General features: G+C 40.5%; 1 protein-coding gene across 5 annotated transcripts in view; it reads right to left on the reverse strand.

Moving 5' to 3' along the window:
* The window catches only part of FZD3 (frizzled class receptor 3), a 151,024-nt gene that overhangs the window by 78,089 nt on the left and 54,279 nt on the right, over nt 1–18,656 (reverse strand). For all 5 annotated transcript variants that reach the window (XM_033938803.1, XM_033938802.1, XM_033938801.1 and 2 more), the window contains exons 3-4: nt 7,994–8,190; nt 4,219–5,236 (exon numbers count right to left, since the gene is read on the reverse strand). In XM_033938803.1, coding sequence (XP_033794694.1) covers nt 4,219–5,236; nt 7,994–8,190 — 1,215 coding nt within the window. The remainder of the gene's footprint in view (nt 1–4,218; nt 5,237–7,993; nt 8,191–18,656) is intronic.

The raw sequence follows: 18,656 nt of genomic DNA on the forward strand, positions 1-18,656 counted from the left end.
TTTACCCTTATTGTCAAATTAAAGTTATACAACCTGAGCTCCCACTCCCCGACTCCACGTTGCTCCAGGGGGCGAGGCCTGCGGCCGCACCACAGCAGCAGGCTGCAATTTAAAGAAAACCAGCGAGGAGAGACGGACCCGATGACGTCAAGGGTCCATCCTCCACAGTGCCTGCCCGAATTTCACCTCCGGGGCAAGCCGTCGCTGCAGGCAACACGTGGCAGCGATGAAGATCTCCTCCAGCGTCCCAACACAGAACTAGCAGCTCCCAAAGACACCGCGGCAGCAGGCTGCAATTTAAAGAAAACCAACGAGGAGAGACGGACCCGATGACGTCAAGGGTTCGTCCTCCACAGTGCCTGCCCGAATTTCACCTCGGGGGCCAGCCGCCGCTGCGGGAAACATGGGGCAGCAATGAAGATCTCCTCCAGCGTCCCAACACAGAACTAGCAGCTCCCCAAGAATGTTTTTAAATTTGTCTTAAATTTATCGATTAGTTTTTCATGACGAAGTTGAGATGGCAGAGTGTTCCATAAAGTTGGGGCTACTACTGAAAAATTGGATTTCCTGGTATAGAAGAATTCCTTTATGTAGGGGATAGAAAGTAAGTTCTGGTCAGCTATCTGAGAGTCCGTGAAGGGCGAAAAGGGAGGAGGAGCTTATCGAGAAAAGAGGGTCGATGGGAAAGTTTAATTTTGAAGACCAACATAACGGTTTTGTAGGTAATACGATGTGTAATGAGGAGCCAGTGAGCTTCTTTCAGAAGAGGAGTGACATTATCGTATTTCTCTAACTTATATATAAGTTTTATTGCAGTGTTTTGAATAAGCTTTAGACATTGTGATTCTTTTTGAAGAATTCCGTTGTAGATAGAATTGCAGTAGTCAAGATGAGAAATAACTAAAGAATGAACTAGGATTGTGATTGCTTCAGTGTCAGAAGTTAGAGAACGTATAAGCCGAAGCTTATAAAAACAGGTTTTTACCACTGAGCTGATATGGTCATGAAAAGATAAATCTTTATCTATAATTACTCCAAGTAATTTTATTTTTGTTTCCATTTTTACAGGGTGAGATTTAATGAAGATCTTTCCTATTATTGTTTCATTGTTTTTGATTGGAAAAAGTAAGCCACATGATTTATTGAGGTTAAGAGAAAGTTTATTTGCGTGAAGCCAGTCGCTTATTTTGTCTAATTTATTATTGATTATTTGTATTTCTGAGATATTTGAAGTGTCAACAGGGTGAAGTAGTTGAATGTCATCCGCGTAAGCAAAGATTGTGAACCCAATTGACTGGGCTAGGATGAGAAGAGGCGCCAGAAAAATGTTAAATAGCAAGGGAGAGAGAATGGAGCCTTGTGGGACACCGTAAGTTTGAGCTATAGACGGTGAGGTTTCCTCCTTTGAGTGAACCTTGAAACTACGTTCATTGAAGTATGAGGTAAACCATAAAAGAGCTGAACCTGTAAGGCCGCAGTCTTTGAGTCAGTTGACAAGGAGAGAGTGGTCAACAGTATCAAATGATGCAGACAAGTCTAGGGAAATAAGAAGAACAGATTTCTGGTGATCAAGAAAATAATATATAGTTGAGATAAGACCTTGTAAAGATAATTCAGTGGAGTAGGAGGAACGAAAGCCAGTTTGCATTACAATGTAAAGGGGGCAGGATCTGGGGCACAGCTTGGGTGGGTTTAGAGCTCTTTAACGACTACCTTTCATCTCTTGGACAAGACTTTCCAACTTTGGAGCAAAACTGTTTAGCTATGCTGATGATATTACTCTTATACTTTCTTGTAAAACATCGTTGAGTAATATAATTCCTATTGTTGAGGATGTCAGAATTCAAGTTGAAGCTGAATGCAGATAAAACAAAATTCTTTTTTGCTTCTCCACGACAGTTACGTTCAGATTCAACAATATCTATAATATACGATTCACTCTACAATAAAAATATTAGGTGTTACCCTGGACTGCAATTTAACCATGAAACATCAAGTTGATAATGTGGTCCATGTTTTTTCATGTTGTGGAAGTTGCATACGCTTAGATCTTACTTCGATGCCTCAGCATTTAGAATCTTGGTCCCGTCCTTAGTGCTAAGACAGCTTGATTACTGTAATATAATTTATCTTGCGGGACTCAAAAAGAACATCTCAAGATTACGTGTTATTCAGAACACTGCAATTAAACTTAAATGCAATCAAAAGAAAATATGATCATGTTACCCCATTGAACCACGAGATGCATTGGCTCCCTATGGAGGTGCATCTTATCTTTAAATTGGGTTGCTTGTATTTCAAAGTTATTACTGGCCAGGCCCCACAATATCTGATAGATTTATTCATCTTTTCATCCCAGAAACACTTGAGGAAAATCCATGGTCTTCTTGTTTTTTTATCAGTCAACGGCTGTAAGTTTAAAAGATTTCATGAATGACAACTTTCCTTTCACGCTGCTCTGCACGATGATGATTTCAGGCATTTGTGCTTGACTTCCCATTCTTACCTTCAGTTTAGAAGGCAACTGAAGATGTATCTTTTTGATAAATTCATAGGCAATTAGATTCATTTTTCTCAGATCCATTTGTATTTTTTAACTATTTTGTTAACTGCATAGAACTATTTGGTTTTGCAGTCTATAAATTGATTTACTGTATTGTCTTGTCACAGTAGCAAAAGGTAGACCTTGTCAAAACAGATTTAGAGCCCTCCCTCCCCCCAACTCATTTACTGTGCAATATGAACAAGGATTTGGATTTTCTTAGCTCAAGTTCTTTACAGATATATCTTTACAAATCAGACTACAATCAAGGGCTTGAGTTACTTGTCTTTCTTGTATGATGGCAAAACGAAAACAGAATCTTCTCTTAACCTTTTCCTATCGTGTGCCCGGATAACAGGACATTCCAAAAATGTCGTTGCCATCGTGGATAAACAGTCTGTATGGACTAATAAAGAGCCAGGAACACAAAATATTTGAATTTACAGACTTATGACTTATTTACATTATGTTTACAATAGCCGTAAATGATAACGGTGAATAATACAGAACTTTGCTAAAATAATTACGATTGGAACCAGCGTAACGTAAAATTTATTACAATAGGAAAAGGTTAACTAATATGGCAGTATGTATGAAGCCTCTTTGGGAGTAACTGATAAGTAACATTAGGTTATATTAAATAAAAACAAAAAACAGACAGTAAATATACAGTAGTAGATAAAGTCTGAAAATCATGTAGCACATATAATCAACTCAAGGAGAATAACTGCCCACAGAGTGTCATGTTTACTAAAAGCATAATAAAAAAAGTTTCTTCATTAATTTCTAGGGAGAGAGGGAGGGGGGGCTTAGTCAACAATGACTTCAAATTTACAAATTAAAAAAGCTAAAAATAAAACTAATCATTGGCAATCTTGTAACCTTCATAGTCTCAACACTCTTACATGTATACTGAGATACAGTGGTACCTTGGTTTACGAGCATAATCCGTTCCTGGAGCATGCTCATAATCCAAAACACTTGTTTATCAAAGCAAAGTTCCCCATAGGCCCTAATGCAAACTCAGAAGATTCGTTCCACAACCATAGTTTGCAATGGTGGCCCAGGGCTGAGTACCTGCCTGCGGGTGCTGCAGCGCTTTCAAAGTGGTGGCTTCCTTCCCTCGGGGTCCCCATGCAGCTGCCCTCCTGCTTCGTCCGATGCCTCTGCCGTCCGTCAGCGCCTCCCGGCTCCCGATCCAAGCCGGCCGCCATCCTGTGCGAGCATGCGCACGACCTCACCTCTCCTCTCCTAAGTCAGCCGCTGCCCCGACAACACACTCACCATGTACAAGCACGACGTCCTGCATGCTTGTATGTGGTGAGCATGTTGTCAGGGCAGCGGCTGACTTAGGAGAGGAGAGGTGAGGTCGTGCGCATGCTCGCACAGGATGGCGGCCTGCTTGGATCGGGAGCCGGGAGGCGCTGACGGACGGCAGAGGCATCGGCCGAAGCAGGCGGGCAGCCGCACGGGGACCCCGAGGGAAGGAAGCCACCACTTTGAAAGCACTGCAGCACCCGCAGGCAGGTGTTCACCCCTGGGCCACCATTGCTGAGTGCTCGTTTATCCGGGCAGTGCTCGGTTTGCGAGACAAAAGTTTGCTGAGTGTTTTGCTCGTCTTGCAAAACACTCGCAAACTGGGTTAGATTCCACTGTATACAAAAATGATTTCTTACCTGATAGGGGCAAGGAATGTGGTATTCTCTGCAACGTTCCTGTATCCATGTTGTCTCCCATACACTTCTGTAAGTCTGTTCATAGAAATAGCAGCCTATCACAACTAAAAGGGGTACAAGGTACAGAACACTAAATACTCCAATACGGATCATGAACTTCACCAGCTTGTCCTGATTCTCCTTCTCTAAAGGAATTTCAATTCGAACCCGATTTAGGGAAATAATGCCAGCCAGCAGTAGTGAAACACCAACCACCACATAGAGGCAAAGGGGGGCAAGCACAAAGTATCTTAATGCATCGACATCATAGAGGCCAACGAAGCACACACCACTGATACTGTCCCCTTCGATTTTGTTCATTGCTAGCAGGATAATAGTTAGTGTTCCAGGAATGCCCCATGCGCTGGCATGAAACAAAAGTGCTTTCTTCTCGATGGCTTCACTGCCCCACTTTGGCACAGCTGCCAAGAACCATGTGATAGTGAGGATGACCCACCAAACACTACCAGCCATTGTAAAGAAATAGAGCACCATAAAAAGCATGGTGCAAGCTTTGTTGTGCGATCCTTGTGTCACAGTAGAGGCTTTATACTGGCCAGGGGTGGAGGCATTGCAAGCCACACGATCCTCTAACAAAAATCCAATAAAAAAAATCAAGGACACCATCATGTAGCAGACAGCATAGAATATGATGGGTCTTTCTGGGTATCGGAACCGTGTAACATCAATCAAAAAAGTTAAAAAGGTGAAAAGGGTAGCAGAGAGACAAACAATGGAAATCACTCCTATAAAGTACCGGGCAAATGACAATTCTTCTCGTCTGAAGTACATGTTTGGACAGGGAGGGGAACAGTCTCGAACTCCCAAAAAAGAGTATCCCAAATCAGGGTCAATTTTCAACTCTCTTGGACACCAAAAGCCATAATCCCTCTGCACTGCCATTGGGGTTTCTTCAGTGAAGCCTCCAACCAAACTGATGTCTACAAGACGTGGATAGGGCTCATCACAATCTGGAAATCTAGAACAGAACACACAGAGGCTTTACAAAATCTCAAAATTATTTTTTGCATTTTGTTTTCTGACTCGCTAGGTAAAAAGATCCTCAACAATGTCTATTCTATTCCCAAGAATGCATTGTAGAAGCATTTTTTAAATATGTTTCCCTTTCATGTGGAGTATGCATGCCCAGCCAAAATTTGCCTTGTTATTCAGGTGAATGGTACTGATTCAAAAAAGTTGTGCATCTTTCTTTGGGACTCCATCTGCATTTTAAGGACCTTCAATGAATACAGCTTTCATCTCTTCTTTCTACATGTCAAAACCCCACCATTAGTCTCATATTCTTTGTTATCTCAACCACCTTAAGCCTTTTCCTAACTTCTTTTTTCTCAACCTTGCCAGTCCATGCCACTAGAACCATCTATATTATATAAGAATCAGAATTGAGCAATCAAAAATCTAACACACATTGTATGGATGCAGTTTACATTATTAAGAAAAGTAAATTTGTTCAACATGCTTTTGGTTGTTTTTCCTGTGTATGTAGAAAAATGTTTATATTAATGAAGCTTGCAATATCATTTGAAAGGATAATAGATAGTTTTTTTTTTAATTTTAAACCATTTAAGAAACCTGTATATGTATTATTAATGCACATTTTTCTATACAAAAAAATAGGATATAAAAAAAATATTGGGAGAGTGTGGCACAGTGGTTAAAGCTATAGCCTCAGCATTCTGAGGTTGTGGGTTCAAATCCATGCTGCTCCTTGTGACCCTGAGCAAGTCACTTAATCCCCCCTGTGACAAGTTTGGCACTTCTCCTGCCTTTGTCCACTTTAAAAGCCAAAAGAGAACAATTCCCAGAGTGAGAAAAGATGACCAAAATCACTGTTCAGACTCACTGACATGTTAGGCTGCCTATCTGACACAGTGGCTCCAGTGCATGAACCCTGGCATGATACAGTAGCCTATAATGAGAGTAAAGCTACTCCCAGGTTGAAACCAAGATCTTACAGAGCTTTGCCCAGAAAACAGAAGCAGCTCCCTGTAACTAAGAATTGCAGAGATTTGCAGTGACCAGAGGGGAGCCAGAGAGAAACCAAATCCAATACCTGTTCCAGGTAGGTTTGGGTGGGGCTCATACAGACAAAAGCAGGGAACTCACACCCCAGAGGTGAAGACCCACTGTGGACTGAACCTAAAGCTGGACAAGATAACGATGTGGAAATGCTGGATGCTGAAAATCCTGCCCAGTTAAATTAAGCAGAGCTCCTAAGCCAAGGGGAAACAATGGAGGTTCAGAACAGCTTGCTTCAGGAAGTGAGCTGGTGGAGGCCATGGACACAACTTGAATTTGGGAAGTGCTGATGTTTGTTCTTGCCTTTGAGCACCTTTTCAAAGGCAAGAACAAACATCAGCACTTCCCAAATTCAAGTTGTGTCCATGGCCTCCACCAGCTCACTTCCCGAAGCAAGCTGTTCTGAACCTCCATTGTTTCCCCTTGGCTTAGGAGCTCTGCTTGGTTTAACTAGGCAGGATTTTCAGCATCCAGCATTTCCACATCATTATCTTGTCTAGCTTTAGGTTCACTCCACAGTGGGTCTTCTCCTCTGGGGTGCGAGTTCCCCGCTTTTGTCTGCGTGAGCCCCACCCAAACCTACCTGGAACAGGTATGGATTTGGTTTCTCTCTGGCTCCCCTCTGGTCACTCTGCACATCTCTGCAATTCTTAGTTACAGGGAGCTGCTTCTGCTTTCTGGGCAAAGCTCTGTAAGATCTTGGTTTCTACCTGGGAGTAGCTTTACCCTCATTATAGGCTACTGCATCTTGCCTGGGTTCATGCTCTGGGGCCACTGTGTCAGGATAGGCAGCCAAACCTGGTAGTAAGTCTGAACTGCGATTTGGGGCTTTTCTCATCCTGTGAACTGTTCTCTTTTGGATTTTAAAGGAGACAAAGGCAGGAGCAGTGCCGGACTTGTCACACACCATTGCCCCAGGTACATTAGATAGATTGTGAACCTGCCGGGATAGACAGGAAAAAATACTTAAGTACCTGAATAAATTAATGAAAACCATTCTGGGCTCCCCTGGGAAAACAGTATAGAAAATTGAATGTATAAATAAAATTTTAAATCTGATATTTAAGCACAGGGAGATTAAATAACTAGTTTATACTACAAATTCAATTTTAATTGAGGATTTGTATCTTTTCCAAGAAACAAGCAATTCTACTACAAGTGTCATGCTGGGTCACACCAGTAGTCTCTTAAGCCCTATATCCTGTCTCAAACAGTGACCAATCAGGGTCACTTGGAACTACTAGGGGGAGAGAGGGAATAAGGGAAAGGGGGAAGGAACTGTAACAACCAACCAGAGGGAGGAGGGAACTGTATCAAACCACCAGCCTGGGGGGGATTTCCATTTCTTATCAGCCCATCTCCTAATCTCACCAACACCAGTATAATCCACAGAGCTTCCTGCTTATTTTTTCCATCCTCTTTGGTGCTAGTGCAGCGTGTCTTGAGCCTAGCACCATTTAGCCCATGGGACACATCCAAATGCCTATTGAGGCTATCTGTCCCAGGGAACTACCATGCAGATCTTTATGGGGAGATCTATTTCTTACTGCTTTAGTCATGAAACAAAGAGGTGGCAATCCCAAAATCTAGTTGGCCAATCATTAGACCTGTTCTCCACTTAACTGGCAAACTATTTTTAAACCCAATATTATTAGCCTAGTCCACATTCCCCAGCTACAAATCAAACTATTCTCACCTGCTGCACTCCATATCCTCAGGCCAAGAGACACCAAACATCTCCATTAGTTTGTAACATTCACTGTAAGCTCGTTGGCACAGTCTACGGCAGGGAAGGGTGACTCGTCCATACTCCATGCAGATGGGAGCATACAAGGCACAGAGGAATGGACGAAAATCCCGGGAGCATTCCAGATTCACCATGGGATGGAAAGGCTAAAATAAAGAAAACAAGGATCAATCAATTGCACAACTGTACATAAGTGGCAGTAGTAATGTTACATAGTTTTGTCAAACCTAATATTCATATAATATACATATTTTTGACAAGTGGTCATGCCCACTTCTGGTCCAATTAGACACAAGGATCTGCCCAAGCTCCGCCCACTCTCCAGCCCTCCCTGCTCCTTTTGACGAAATCTTTTTGTCCTGAAGAGGTGCTGAGTGAGGACCTGCTAAGGGGAAGAAAAATTTAATTGGAATATCTTACCTGCTGGCATTCAGACTTGGGAAAAAGGACAACTCAGATTTCATTGTTATTGTATTTATTTTACTTTTTTAGCAAAAGTCAGTAGTCTTTATTAGGGTTTTATACAAAGTGTTTTAGTCTAGATTAGTATTTTAGGTTGCATTTCAGAGGATAAGATAATATCAGTTTAGAGCAGGGCTCTCAAAGTCCCTCCTTGAGGGGCACATATCCAGTCAGGTTTTCAGGATTTCCCCAATGAATATGCATGAGATCTATGTGCATGCTCTGCTTTTAATGCATATTCATTGGGGAAATCCTGAAAACTCGACTGGATTGCGGCCCTCAAGGATGGACTTTGAGACCCCTAGTTTAGAGCGTAGATAGCAGTTGAGGAAAGTCTCCGTTTAGTGTTTAATTCCCTCCCACCCGAAGGCTAACCTTTTGATTTATAGGTACTTCAGCCAATTAGGAAGAGGACATTGCTTTGGTAGGGTTTTTTCTTCTCTTTCATAAGGTACGAGCACTTCTGTAACCATAGTATGGCTGGGAAACCGTGTCGAGAAAGCTGTTGCTCAGGTTACAGCATCTGCCTCTGTGCAGACAAAAAATGTTACCCAAGAAAAGAGGTTGGTTCCATGTACAAGATGTCTTCGGCTTCAATCCCTCTTAATGAAGTAAAGGAAATGAGAGAGGAGCTGGCAAGACTGAGAAGCATCTGCAAGAATGAAAGATACATCAAAATGCTTCATGAGGCATTTGGGGAAGGAGGCCATGCTGACTCAGATTATGGGACCCTGCATGATCGATACTGTGATTCCATCTGCCCTCGAACTGAAGAACCAGTATGCAGCCAGGCAATGAGAGCATTCCAGGGAGAAGAAGAACCAAAGCTCAAACCCCCCAAAGTTGCTGGATCTGTGACCACTAGGAGGCAAAAGGAAGTGGTAGTTGGCAATTCCCTTCTGAGAGACAGAGGTGTGCAATCAGCTTGGTGACAAAATTCAAGATGTTACTAAGAGCTTACCAAGAACTAGAGAATAACACGGTGGCAAATATTCCCCATCCCCGAAGGATCTCTCTAACCCTGTTCCATCCCTGCAAGCTCTGTCCTTATCTGCACAAGTCTCAAACACTTTAAAATCATAAGTGTTTGAGGCTTGTGTGGTTAAGGCATAACTTACAGAAATAGGACAGGGCCAGGACCAAAACTCGCAGGGATGGGAATATTGAGATCCTGCAGGGACGGGGACAATTTGCCCTCATGTCATTCTCTAGCCAAGATTTATCAAGCCTGAGTGCTGTCAATGCCCGAGTCATAGGAGGTTGGGTGTCGGTTTCAGAGTCCTTCGCCATGCTCAATGTTGATGCAGTACTGAGAAGGTTTTTCAAACTGTAGTTTTTGGGCTTTCAGTGACTTCTTTTGCATATGGAGACAAAGGATACAACTAATGCCCCAATGTTCACGACCTAGACACTGGAAACATCAATTATGTGCGTCAGAGCAAGAAACGGTCTGATTACAATCGAGAACATTTCTTAAAGCCATTCAGTACCCTTTATTGACATGGAGGGGGAAAACAGCCAACGCTACGTCAAAGGGCTCAATGGCCTGGGGAGGTTGACTAGAATGCTGAAAAAGGTCAGTTAAAAGGAAAATAAAAAAAGCTCAGAGTGGCCCAAAGGTAAAAAAAAAAACCCAACACACAAAACCTGACAAAAATGAATTAACCTCAGGTAAAATACTGGAACATGATTAAAACAAGAAATTATGAGGATGGAGAAAAATAAGTAGAGAAGGCACAAAAATAAATAAATAGAGGAAATCCATGGGACCCTTGGATGATCAAGGAGCAAAAGAAATACTGAGGGTCATAGAGGAGAGGCTAAATGGATTCTTTGCTTCAGTCTTTACAGAAGACAACGCAAGAGATCTCTTCAGTTTCCTTTTCAGCACATCATAAAAGCATAAGAACATAAGAATAGTCATACTGATGGTCTAGCCCAGAATCCCATCTTCATGGTGGCTAATCCAGGTCACAATTACCTGGCAAACCCCCAATAGTAGCAACATTCCATGCTATGGATCCAGAGCAAGCAGAGGCTTCCCTCCTATTTGTCTCAATAGTAGACTATGGTCTTTTCCTCCAGGAACTTGTCCAAACTTATTATTATTTTTTTTTTAACCAGCTACATTACATGGCAGAAGCCACTGCTTGCCCTGGATCGGTAGCATGGAATGTTGCTACTATTTGGATTTTGCCTGGTACTTGTGACCTGGATTAGCCACCGTGAAGATGGGATTCTGGGCTAGACCACTGGTCTGACTCAGTATGACTATTCTTATGCTCTTATGTTATGCTGAAAAGGAAACTGAAGAGACAGCTTCTCAATTCCATGGAAAATGAAGAACTGATAGTCCCGTAAGATCAGGTGGGAAGGCACTAGCATGCATGCAGTATGGGCACTGTGAAAAGATTTAAAGTGACAATGCACTTAGTAGTGTCTGTTCCAGGTTCCATCAATGACGTCACCCACATGTAAGAATATTATGCCTGCTTGTACTCTGAGAATACCATAAATACTTGAATATAACCTAAGATTTTGACCCCTCCCCCCCAAAAAAGCATCAAAATTTAATCTCTGTTTATATTCAACAGCTCCCTCCACCACTGTCATGTCCAGCATTCCTACCATTCCCTCCTTCTCTCTCTGCTACTGCCACTAGCACTCCTGAACCAGCAGAGCTCTCACTGATTCATTCTCCCCCCCACCCCGAACAAGCACGACTCACACTTAGTTCCTCTCTCCTCCTGGACCCACTAGTAGGCCCTCCAGGCCTATCGTACCTTTCTAATGGCCTACTGGCATATGAGGACAGGAGCAGTCCCTACATGTTCCTTCCCATGCTATGTCTGAAGTAAAAATGGCTGCCGCAACTTCCGACAGCAATCTTGCGAGACTGCTGCTGGAGGCTATGGAAGCCATTTTTACAAAAACACCATGGGCATGAATGAGTGGAGATTGCTTGTACCCTAATGTGTTACTAGACCGCCAGAGGTAAAATAGGCAGGGGGGAAGGGCTCATCTGTTAGAAGGAGGCAGCGGTGAAGGAGACACTTCATGGAAAGGAAAGGAACGCGAGGAATGCTACACTCCACAGGGGAAAGAAGGAAGGATGAAAGGGGAGGAGGAATGCTGGATTGAAAACCCTTGGTTTATACTTTTAACATTTTATCCCTAATAAAAAAAGGTAGGGGGGGAAGAAAATGTTCTTATATTCAGAAAGATTTATATTCAAGTATATATGGCAGTTTGAATCTGACAGAAGTAATAGTGCCTCTGTATAAGTGTCTGGTTAGATCTCATTGAAGTATTGTGTATAAGTCTGGAGACAGCACTTAAAAAAATAAAAAACACCCTAAAACACAGGATTAAGTCAGTACAGAGGGAGTTACTTAAAACAGTCAATGATCATTATAAAGTATATAGGGTGAACAAAGATTTAAATATATATACGTACTTTGAAAGAAAAGCAGGAGAAGGAGATATAAAAGAGTCATTTCAATCAATCATTTACATACATGCACAGAGAAGGCCTCTATTTTTATTTACATTATTTGATAACTCGCTCAAAATTTCTCGGCAGCTTACAACAAAAAACATTCATAACAAACATTTAAAAACACATCAAAAATTGAAAAAGCTGTGCAACAAAGTTACAAAGGATGAAGGTAAAAAGATATGTGGAATCTATGAAGATTTTTCTTTATAGAAATGGTGGTAGTGGATGCATAACAACTTCCTAGCAGAGGCTGTAGAGACAAGAACTGTATCTGAATTAGGGAATGACCAAATTTGGATTTTGGGATTGGCGCCAAAACTAGCCAAAAACCAGGTTCAGTCATACTTCAGTTTCAGCTGAAAATGCCAACATTTTTGCCTGAAATTAGAAAAGTAACCCCTTCTCTTGCCACCATTCTCTTCCCACGGCTCCAAAAGGCCCTCCCCAGCCCTTCCTTTAGAAGCCTTGGTGTTTTAGTTGTCTATTTGGGGCAGAAATGATCCCCAGTTACTCTTGCCCATACCGGCTCCACAGTCAAAATGGCTGCCAATACTTCCCACAGCACACTTGCTACTGTAGACTGTTGTGGAAAACCATTTTGAGATTAGTCAGCATGAGCAGGAACAACCGAGGATTGCTCCTGCCTATGCCGGATCCAGTCTCAAAATGGCTGCCATGGGATGTCGTGTTAGTCATTTTGACTGAAGAGATGACATGGGCATTCAGTGATTCAGAATGGATGCTGGCCCAAAAGGCCTCTAGACCAGCAAAGACTTTTTTTTCCACAACTTATTTTAAAAAACCTAATCCACTAAGCGGTTTACAAAATACTAACATAATTGTGATCCAACATACAAATTTTTTTTTAAATAAACAGCACATTATCTAACATTCATTTCAGTCAGTATTATAATCCAGTCAATTAAATGCCTCCATAAACAAAGTTCTTTTCAATACCTTCTTGAATTTCTGATCATCAGGGAGCAACTTATTAGTCCAATGAAATTATTCCATAATGATACATTTGCCACTGAAATACAGATACTAAGGGCCTCTTTTATCAAACTGCGCTAGCAGTTTGTAACGCAGTGAGCCGTGCTGAATGGCCCTCACTGCCCCCGACGCTCATAAAGTTCCTATGAATGTCAGGAGCAGCTCTCTGCGCTAAAAACAGCTAGCGCAATTTGATAGAAGAGGCCCAAAATGTACACTATACAAATACAAGAGTAACTCATCTGTTACCAGTCGCAACGCTCCCTCTGACCTTAAAGGCCGATATAGGCTCATCACTAGCATTAAATACCAAATGACTTTAAAGATCAATACTAGAACCTACAGAATTTGACAGGTAATCAATGAAGCCATTTCAACAACAGTGTTACATGTTCAAATCTGCTTCCACCACATATCAAACGCACTGTTTAGTAAAAGAACTCCTTAATGTAGTATATTTAAGAATGGTTTATTTCATAGACCCAGATAAACTTAAAATGCCCTTAAAATCTAGTGGGTCAATATGGAGCCAATAAACTGTCCAATTTTAAAACAGCAATTGATTTTCAAACAACTCTGCATACAAATGAGTTCTGTGGAAGTTCACTGTAATTCCACCCAATCGGTCATTTGGAAAGTGACTGACACGTGCGCAGAACAGTCTACTTAATACAGGCACAGATATACGCATGCTCCAAGGACAGCTACATAGGTATGCATGAGCATTAGTCATAGACATGCCTAACTGTGGTGCATCACATGTGCACGTCATAGGTGCATGCCAAAGACATCACTGTAGAGTATTCGTGTCATGAAAGAGATTTAAAAAAAAGATTACCAGTTGACCCTGCTTTAGCTTTATACAAAGATCTGGTGATGAAAGATATTGAACGAATAGAATCGAACAAATTTTTCTGTACATGGAACACTTCCAAACAAGAAAGAGAAGCTATAAATTCTTTAAAACTTAATCAAAATATTATCATTAGACGTGCCGACAAGGGGGGAGCGATTGTGATCTTGGACCATCAACAATACACCTTAGAGATTTTGCGCCAACTCAGTAATACATCAGTATATAGTCCTTTAGAGAGAGATCCTACGAATGTTTTGAAAGAAGAGATACTGAAGTTAATAGGACGAGGGTATCAACAAGGATTCATAACACAAAATGAATTAAACTATTTGAGTCCACAATATCCTAAAATTCCATTTTTTTACATCTTACCCAAAATTCACAAAAATTTGACTGCTCCTCCAGGCCGTCCCATTGTTTCATCGTGTGGTTCCCTGTTAGAGCGTGTTAATGAGTACTTGGATGTTTTTTTGAAACCTTTTGTTCCCTTAATTCAATCTTATGTACAAGACACCACACATTTTTTGCGAATACTATCTGCAGCTCAGCCAAGTGCAACTACTGTATTGGTCACGTTGGACGTGCAGTCGTTATATACAAGTATCCCTCAGGACCAAGCCTTGTTAATTATTGAAGAATATCTAGAGAAGAGGGAACGTCCGCATGCAGTACCATCAGAATTTTTAGTTCAATTGTTGAGTATATCGTTAAAGAAAAACTACTTCATGTTTCAAGGAATATTTTATCAACAATTAAGTGGTACTGCGATGGGAGCTGTTTGTGCACCGTCCCTAGCTAACCTGTTTATGGCGAGCTTTGAACAGCAATTTGTGTACACATCTCAGTGGTTTTCAAAGATAGCCCTGTGGTGTCGCTATATTGACGACATTTTTGTACTATGGGATGATTCTGTGGCAAACTTATCTTTGTTTATAGAATTTTTGAATTCATGCTTACCTACAATCAAATTTGATGTTACTTTGGACATGGAGAAAATCTCTTTTTTAGATGTAGCAATTACCAAAAATAGAGAAGGGTTTGAGACATCAGTATATAGGAAAATCACTGATAAAAATACCTTATTGGAATTCTCAAGTTCTCACCCGTCTCATCTAAAAGAGGGCCTTCCATATTCACAATTTCTCCGTTATCGGAGAATATGTTCATCTAAAGATGAGTTTAAGAAACAAGCTCAAGTATTAAGTGATAAATTCTTGACTCGGGGGTATCCACCTACTTGTATTAAAAGAGCATACAATAGAGCCCTATATAATAGAAGAGATCTCCTTTTAGAATATAAAACTCCTGAACAGGAAGCTGAAAAACTGGTATGCGTATTAAGACATACTCAACAATCTAGGCATTTCTCTAAGATTGTAAAACGTCATTGGAACTGTTTATCAGTCCATTCATGTTTCCAGAACACTCAAGTTACTACTGCATACTCTAGGAATAGAAATTTGCAGGAGCTGTTAAGCCCAACTAGTAAGGGAGCAGTTTTAGATCAGACAGAAAGATTATCTCCAAGTAGTCAGATTGGGCATCGGAAATGTGGTAGATGCTCAGTATGTGAAAATATGCAAGAAGGTCACGTATTTGTTAATCCTTATGATAACAGAGAGTATCGACTAATCTCGTCGACGTCATGTGAAACTAGTGGTATTATTTATGCCATTTGTTGTCCTTGCAACCTATTGTATGTAGGGCAGACTTCCAGACAATTCAAGACTAGGATTATAGAACACAGGTCGTGTGTTAACTGCTGTAAAATTGAGGCACCTATGGTACAGCATTGCCTTGATAATAATCATAAGTTTTCAGAGATGCGTTGCTGGGTAATAGAAAAGCTATACCCCTCAACTAAAGGTGGAGACTTTAAACTTTATTTAAGACAGAAAGAACAGAAATGGGTATACAGACTAAAAACCTATACCCCATATGGTTTAAATGTTAGGGTTGAATGGCGCGCGTTTTTCTGAAGAAAAACCCGGAAGCTATAAGGATTGGTTATAGCCCTGTGAGCACTTGGAGCTGATTGGTGTAATATCGCTCCGATGTTCCCTTTAAAACCCCGGAAGTACGCCGAGCCGCCATTTCGTTACTAAGAATCATTGAAGCAGTAGCTCATGTTTAAATTGTAAGTAGTTTCAGTATATAGAGTGGTATATGGGAAGTTTTCCTGTATTTTATAGTAACAATGTGTTTTGTTTGTAGATAATCCCCTGATGCAGCCGTAGGGCGAAACAGGGCCTGTTGGGATATTTACCAGTTGGGATATTTACCAATTTTGAGACTGATCGTAAGCGGTGTATATATATACCGCTAAAACTGCAACTGCGGTGGTTTTGAGTCATCAGAAGAAAATAAGATAAGTGCTCACTTTCCTAAAAAGTTTTGAAATTATATTTAAAAAAATTTTTGGACATAAAAGTACGGTAAAAAACTAGACCAAGGATGTATTTCCTATGTTAGTATGATTACTGACATAGGTTGTTTCACTAGATTTATCTTGGGAAACACTGAGGTCTATACCGTTTTCATTATTGAAATGAGTTGAGCACTATATTTCTGATGGTACTACTATATGAATATCATCTTGTGTGGTTATAAATTTAAAGATATTCAGCTTGTCTTGTATATAGTTACTTCTAATAATTCCTTTTCAATTGTGTCCACTTTAGTTTTCAGCAAAGAGGTATCTTCTTTAACAACTTTAAATTCTTCCTTTTCTTCCAAAACATTTTTTTCCAGTTCTAGTATTTGTGGGGATAAAGTCTGTCCCAAGCTTGCAACTAGGTCCCAAATTGAATCCAGGGTAACATTAGTAAGATTTAAAAAAGCAAATGTACCTGGTTGTATTGATTGAGTTTCCCCAGTCACAGGGCTTCTCTCTCTTCTGCCTTGTTCTTCTGGCTGCTCCATCGCTGTTTCTGCCCCAGGATTGAGTTCTTCCGGGGCCAAGCTCAGTATAGCCTCCCGGGATAGAGAGTCCACCTCTTCGGATAGACTGTCGTCCTGCGGTGAGCTGGCTCCCTGGTGCTGTGGAGGCGGGGACCTTGCGTCGGGGCTCAGTATCGACTCGAGCCCAGGGAAGTTCACTTCTGCCTCACTCGTTGGTGGAACCTCCAGTGGGCGAATCCCTGACAAAACTCAGAAATTCGTCTATAGTTGCCATAGGAGGGGTATCTGAGCGCTGCAAGGTTCCAGCAGCGCTCCTTGCCCCTTCTCTTCGCCATTTTCGTAGCGTGAAGGTAAAGTGGGAAAACTATTCTGGGAGCGTCTCACCCACAGTCATTCCATCGCAGCCATCTTGGATCTTCCATTTGGTTATTTTTCTGTATTGGTGAGTATGAATAGCATTGGTTAATGGAGGGGTGAGTGTTTTCATTGTTTTTTTTGTTTTGAATTGTTCATTCTCCACAAATGCATATAGTTCATGAGTTTTTAAATTAAAAAATGTATTTTATTTATGTTTAAACAATAAATTCACAAGTATACACTTGTCAAAGAATAAAGTTATGAAGCATTTATATAATCATTTGACCACTATTCATTGGAGAGAAGGAGAAAACAAGAGACAAGGAGATCTCTTATAGGAAAACTACAAATATTCAAAAAATAAAATTAGGATTAATGTGATCATCATTATTTTCAATTTTACAAACCCTACACATTCTGGATTAACTTCTTAATGTCTATAAAAACTCAAGCTGATCAGGAGCCTGCATATCTGACCAGACATTTTATAGGAGTAAGTTTCAAGTTTCAAGTTTATTTATTCATTTGATGAATCGCCTATTAAAATTGCTAGGCGATGTACAAAATCCATATAGAAAATAATACATAGAAACTATCAATTAACAGTATAGTTACGTAAAATACAAACAAGAAGGGGTAGGGAAGGATTAAAGTTTACAATCTTAATTTTGGTAGAAAAAAGGTAGAGAACAAAAGGTAAGGGGCTAAAATCCAAAGCACAGTTCTATAAAAGTTTTAGTGATTAAAAGCATCTATAAATAGGTAAGATTTTAAAAGTTTTTTAAAAGATACAATGTTTTTTTCAGATCGAATGTATTGAGGGAGGGCTTTCCACCATTGTGGTCCCATGACTGTGAACATGTCGGATCTACGTGTACCAATAATTTTCAAAGAGGGTACTGACAGCATGTTTTGGCCGGAAGATCGAAGAGAACGTTGAGAATTGTAAGGAATTAGAAATCGAGAGATAAAGAGTGTTTCGTTGGATGCTAGTGTTTTAAAAATAAGTAATAAAATTTTAAAGGTAATCCTGTGGCTAACTGGTAGCCAATGTGCGTCTTTTAAAAAAGGAGTAACTTGGTCGAACTTTTTAGCGTTGTATATTAGTTTAATGGCTGTGTTTTGTATTACCTGCAGTCTCCTTTTTTCTTTCTGGGTGATGTTGAGTAAAAGAGCATTACAGTAATCAATTTTTGAAATTACTAGAGCGTGAATGAGTATCTTTATCGATGTTGAACTGAGAAATTTGACGATTGAGCGTATCTGTCGTAGTTTAAAAGAAACAGCTTTTAACAGTAAGAGATGTGTTCATGGTAAGTTAATTTATCGTCTATAGTTACGCCTAGTATTTTAACGGAAGAAACCAAGTTGAGCGAAATATTAAGAATAAAAGGTTTTGACAAGGTTATATCTTTTTTCCAAGTGAATAATATTGGTTTTGTTTTATTGATGTTTAATGCTAGTTTATTTGTGTTAAGCCAGTTTTGGATTTTTTCTAATTTGTGGTTGATAGATGTGATATCGGTAATATTTTCTGGGTCCAA

Source organism: Geotrypetes seraphini, chromosome 3 (assembly GCF_902459505.1).
Source record: "Geotrypetes seraphini chromosome 3, aGeoSer1.1, whole genome shotgun sequence".
NCBI classification, from domain to species: Eukaryota; Metazoa; Chordata; class Amphibia; order Gymnophiona; family Dermophiidae; genus Geotrypetes; species Geotrypetes seraphini.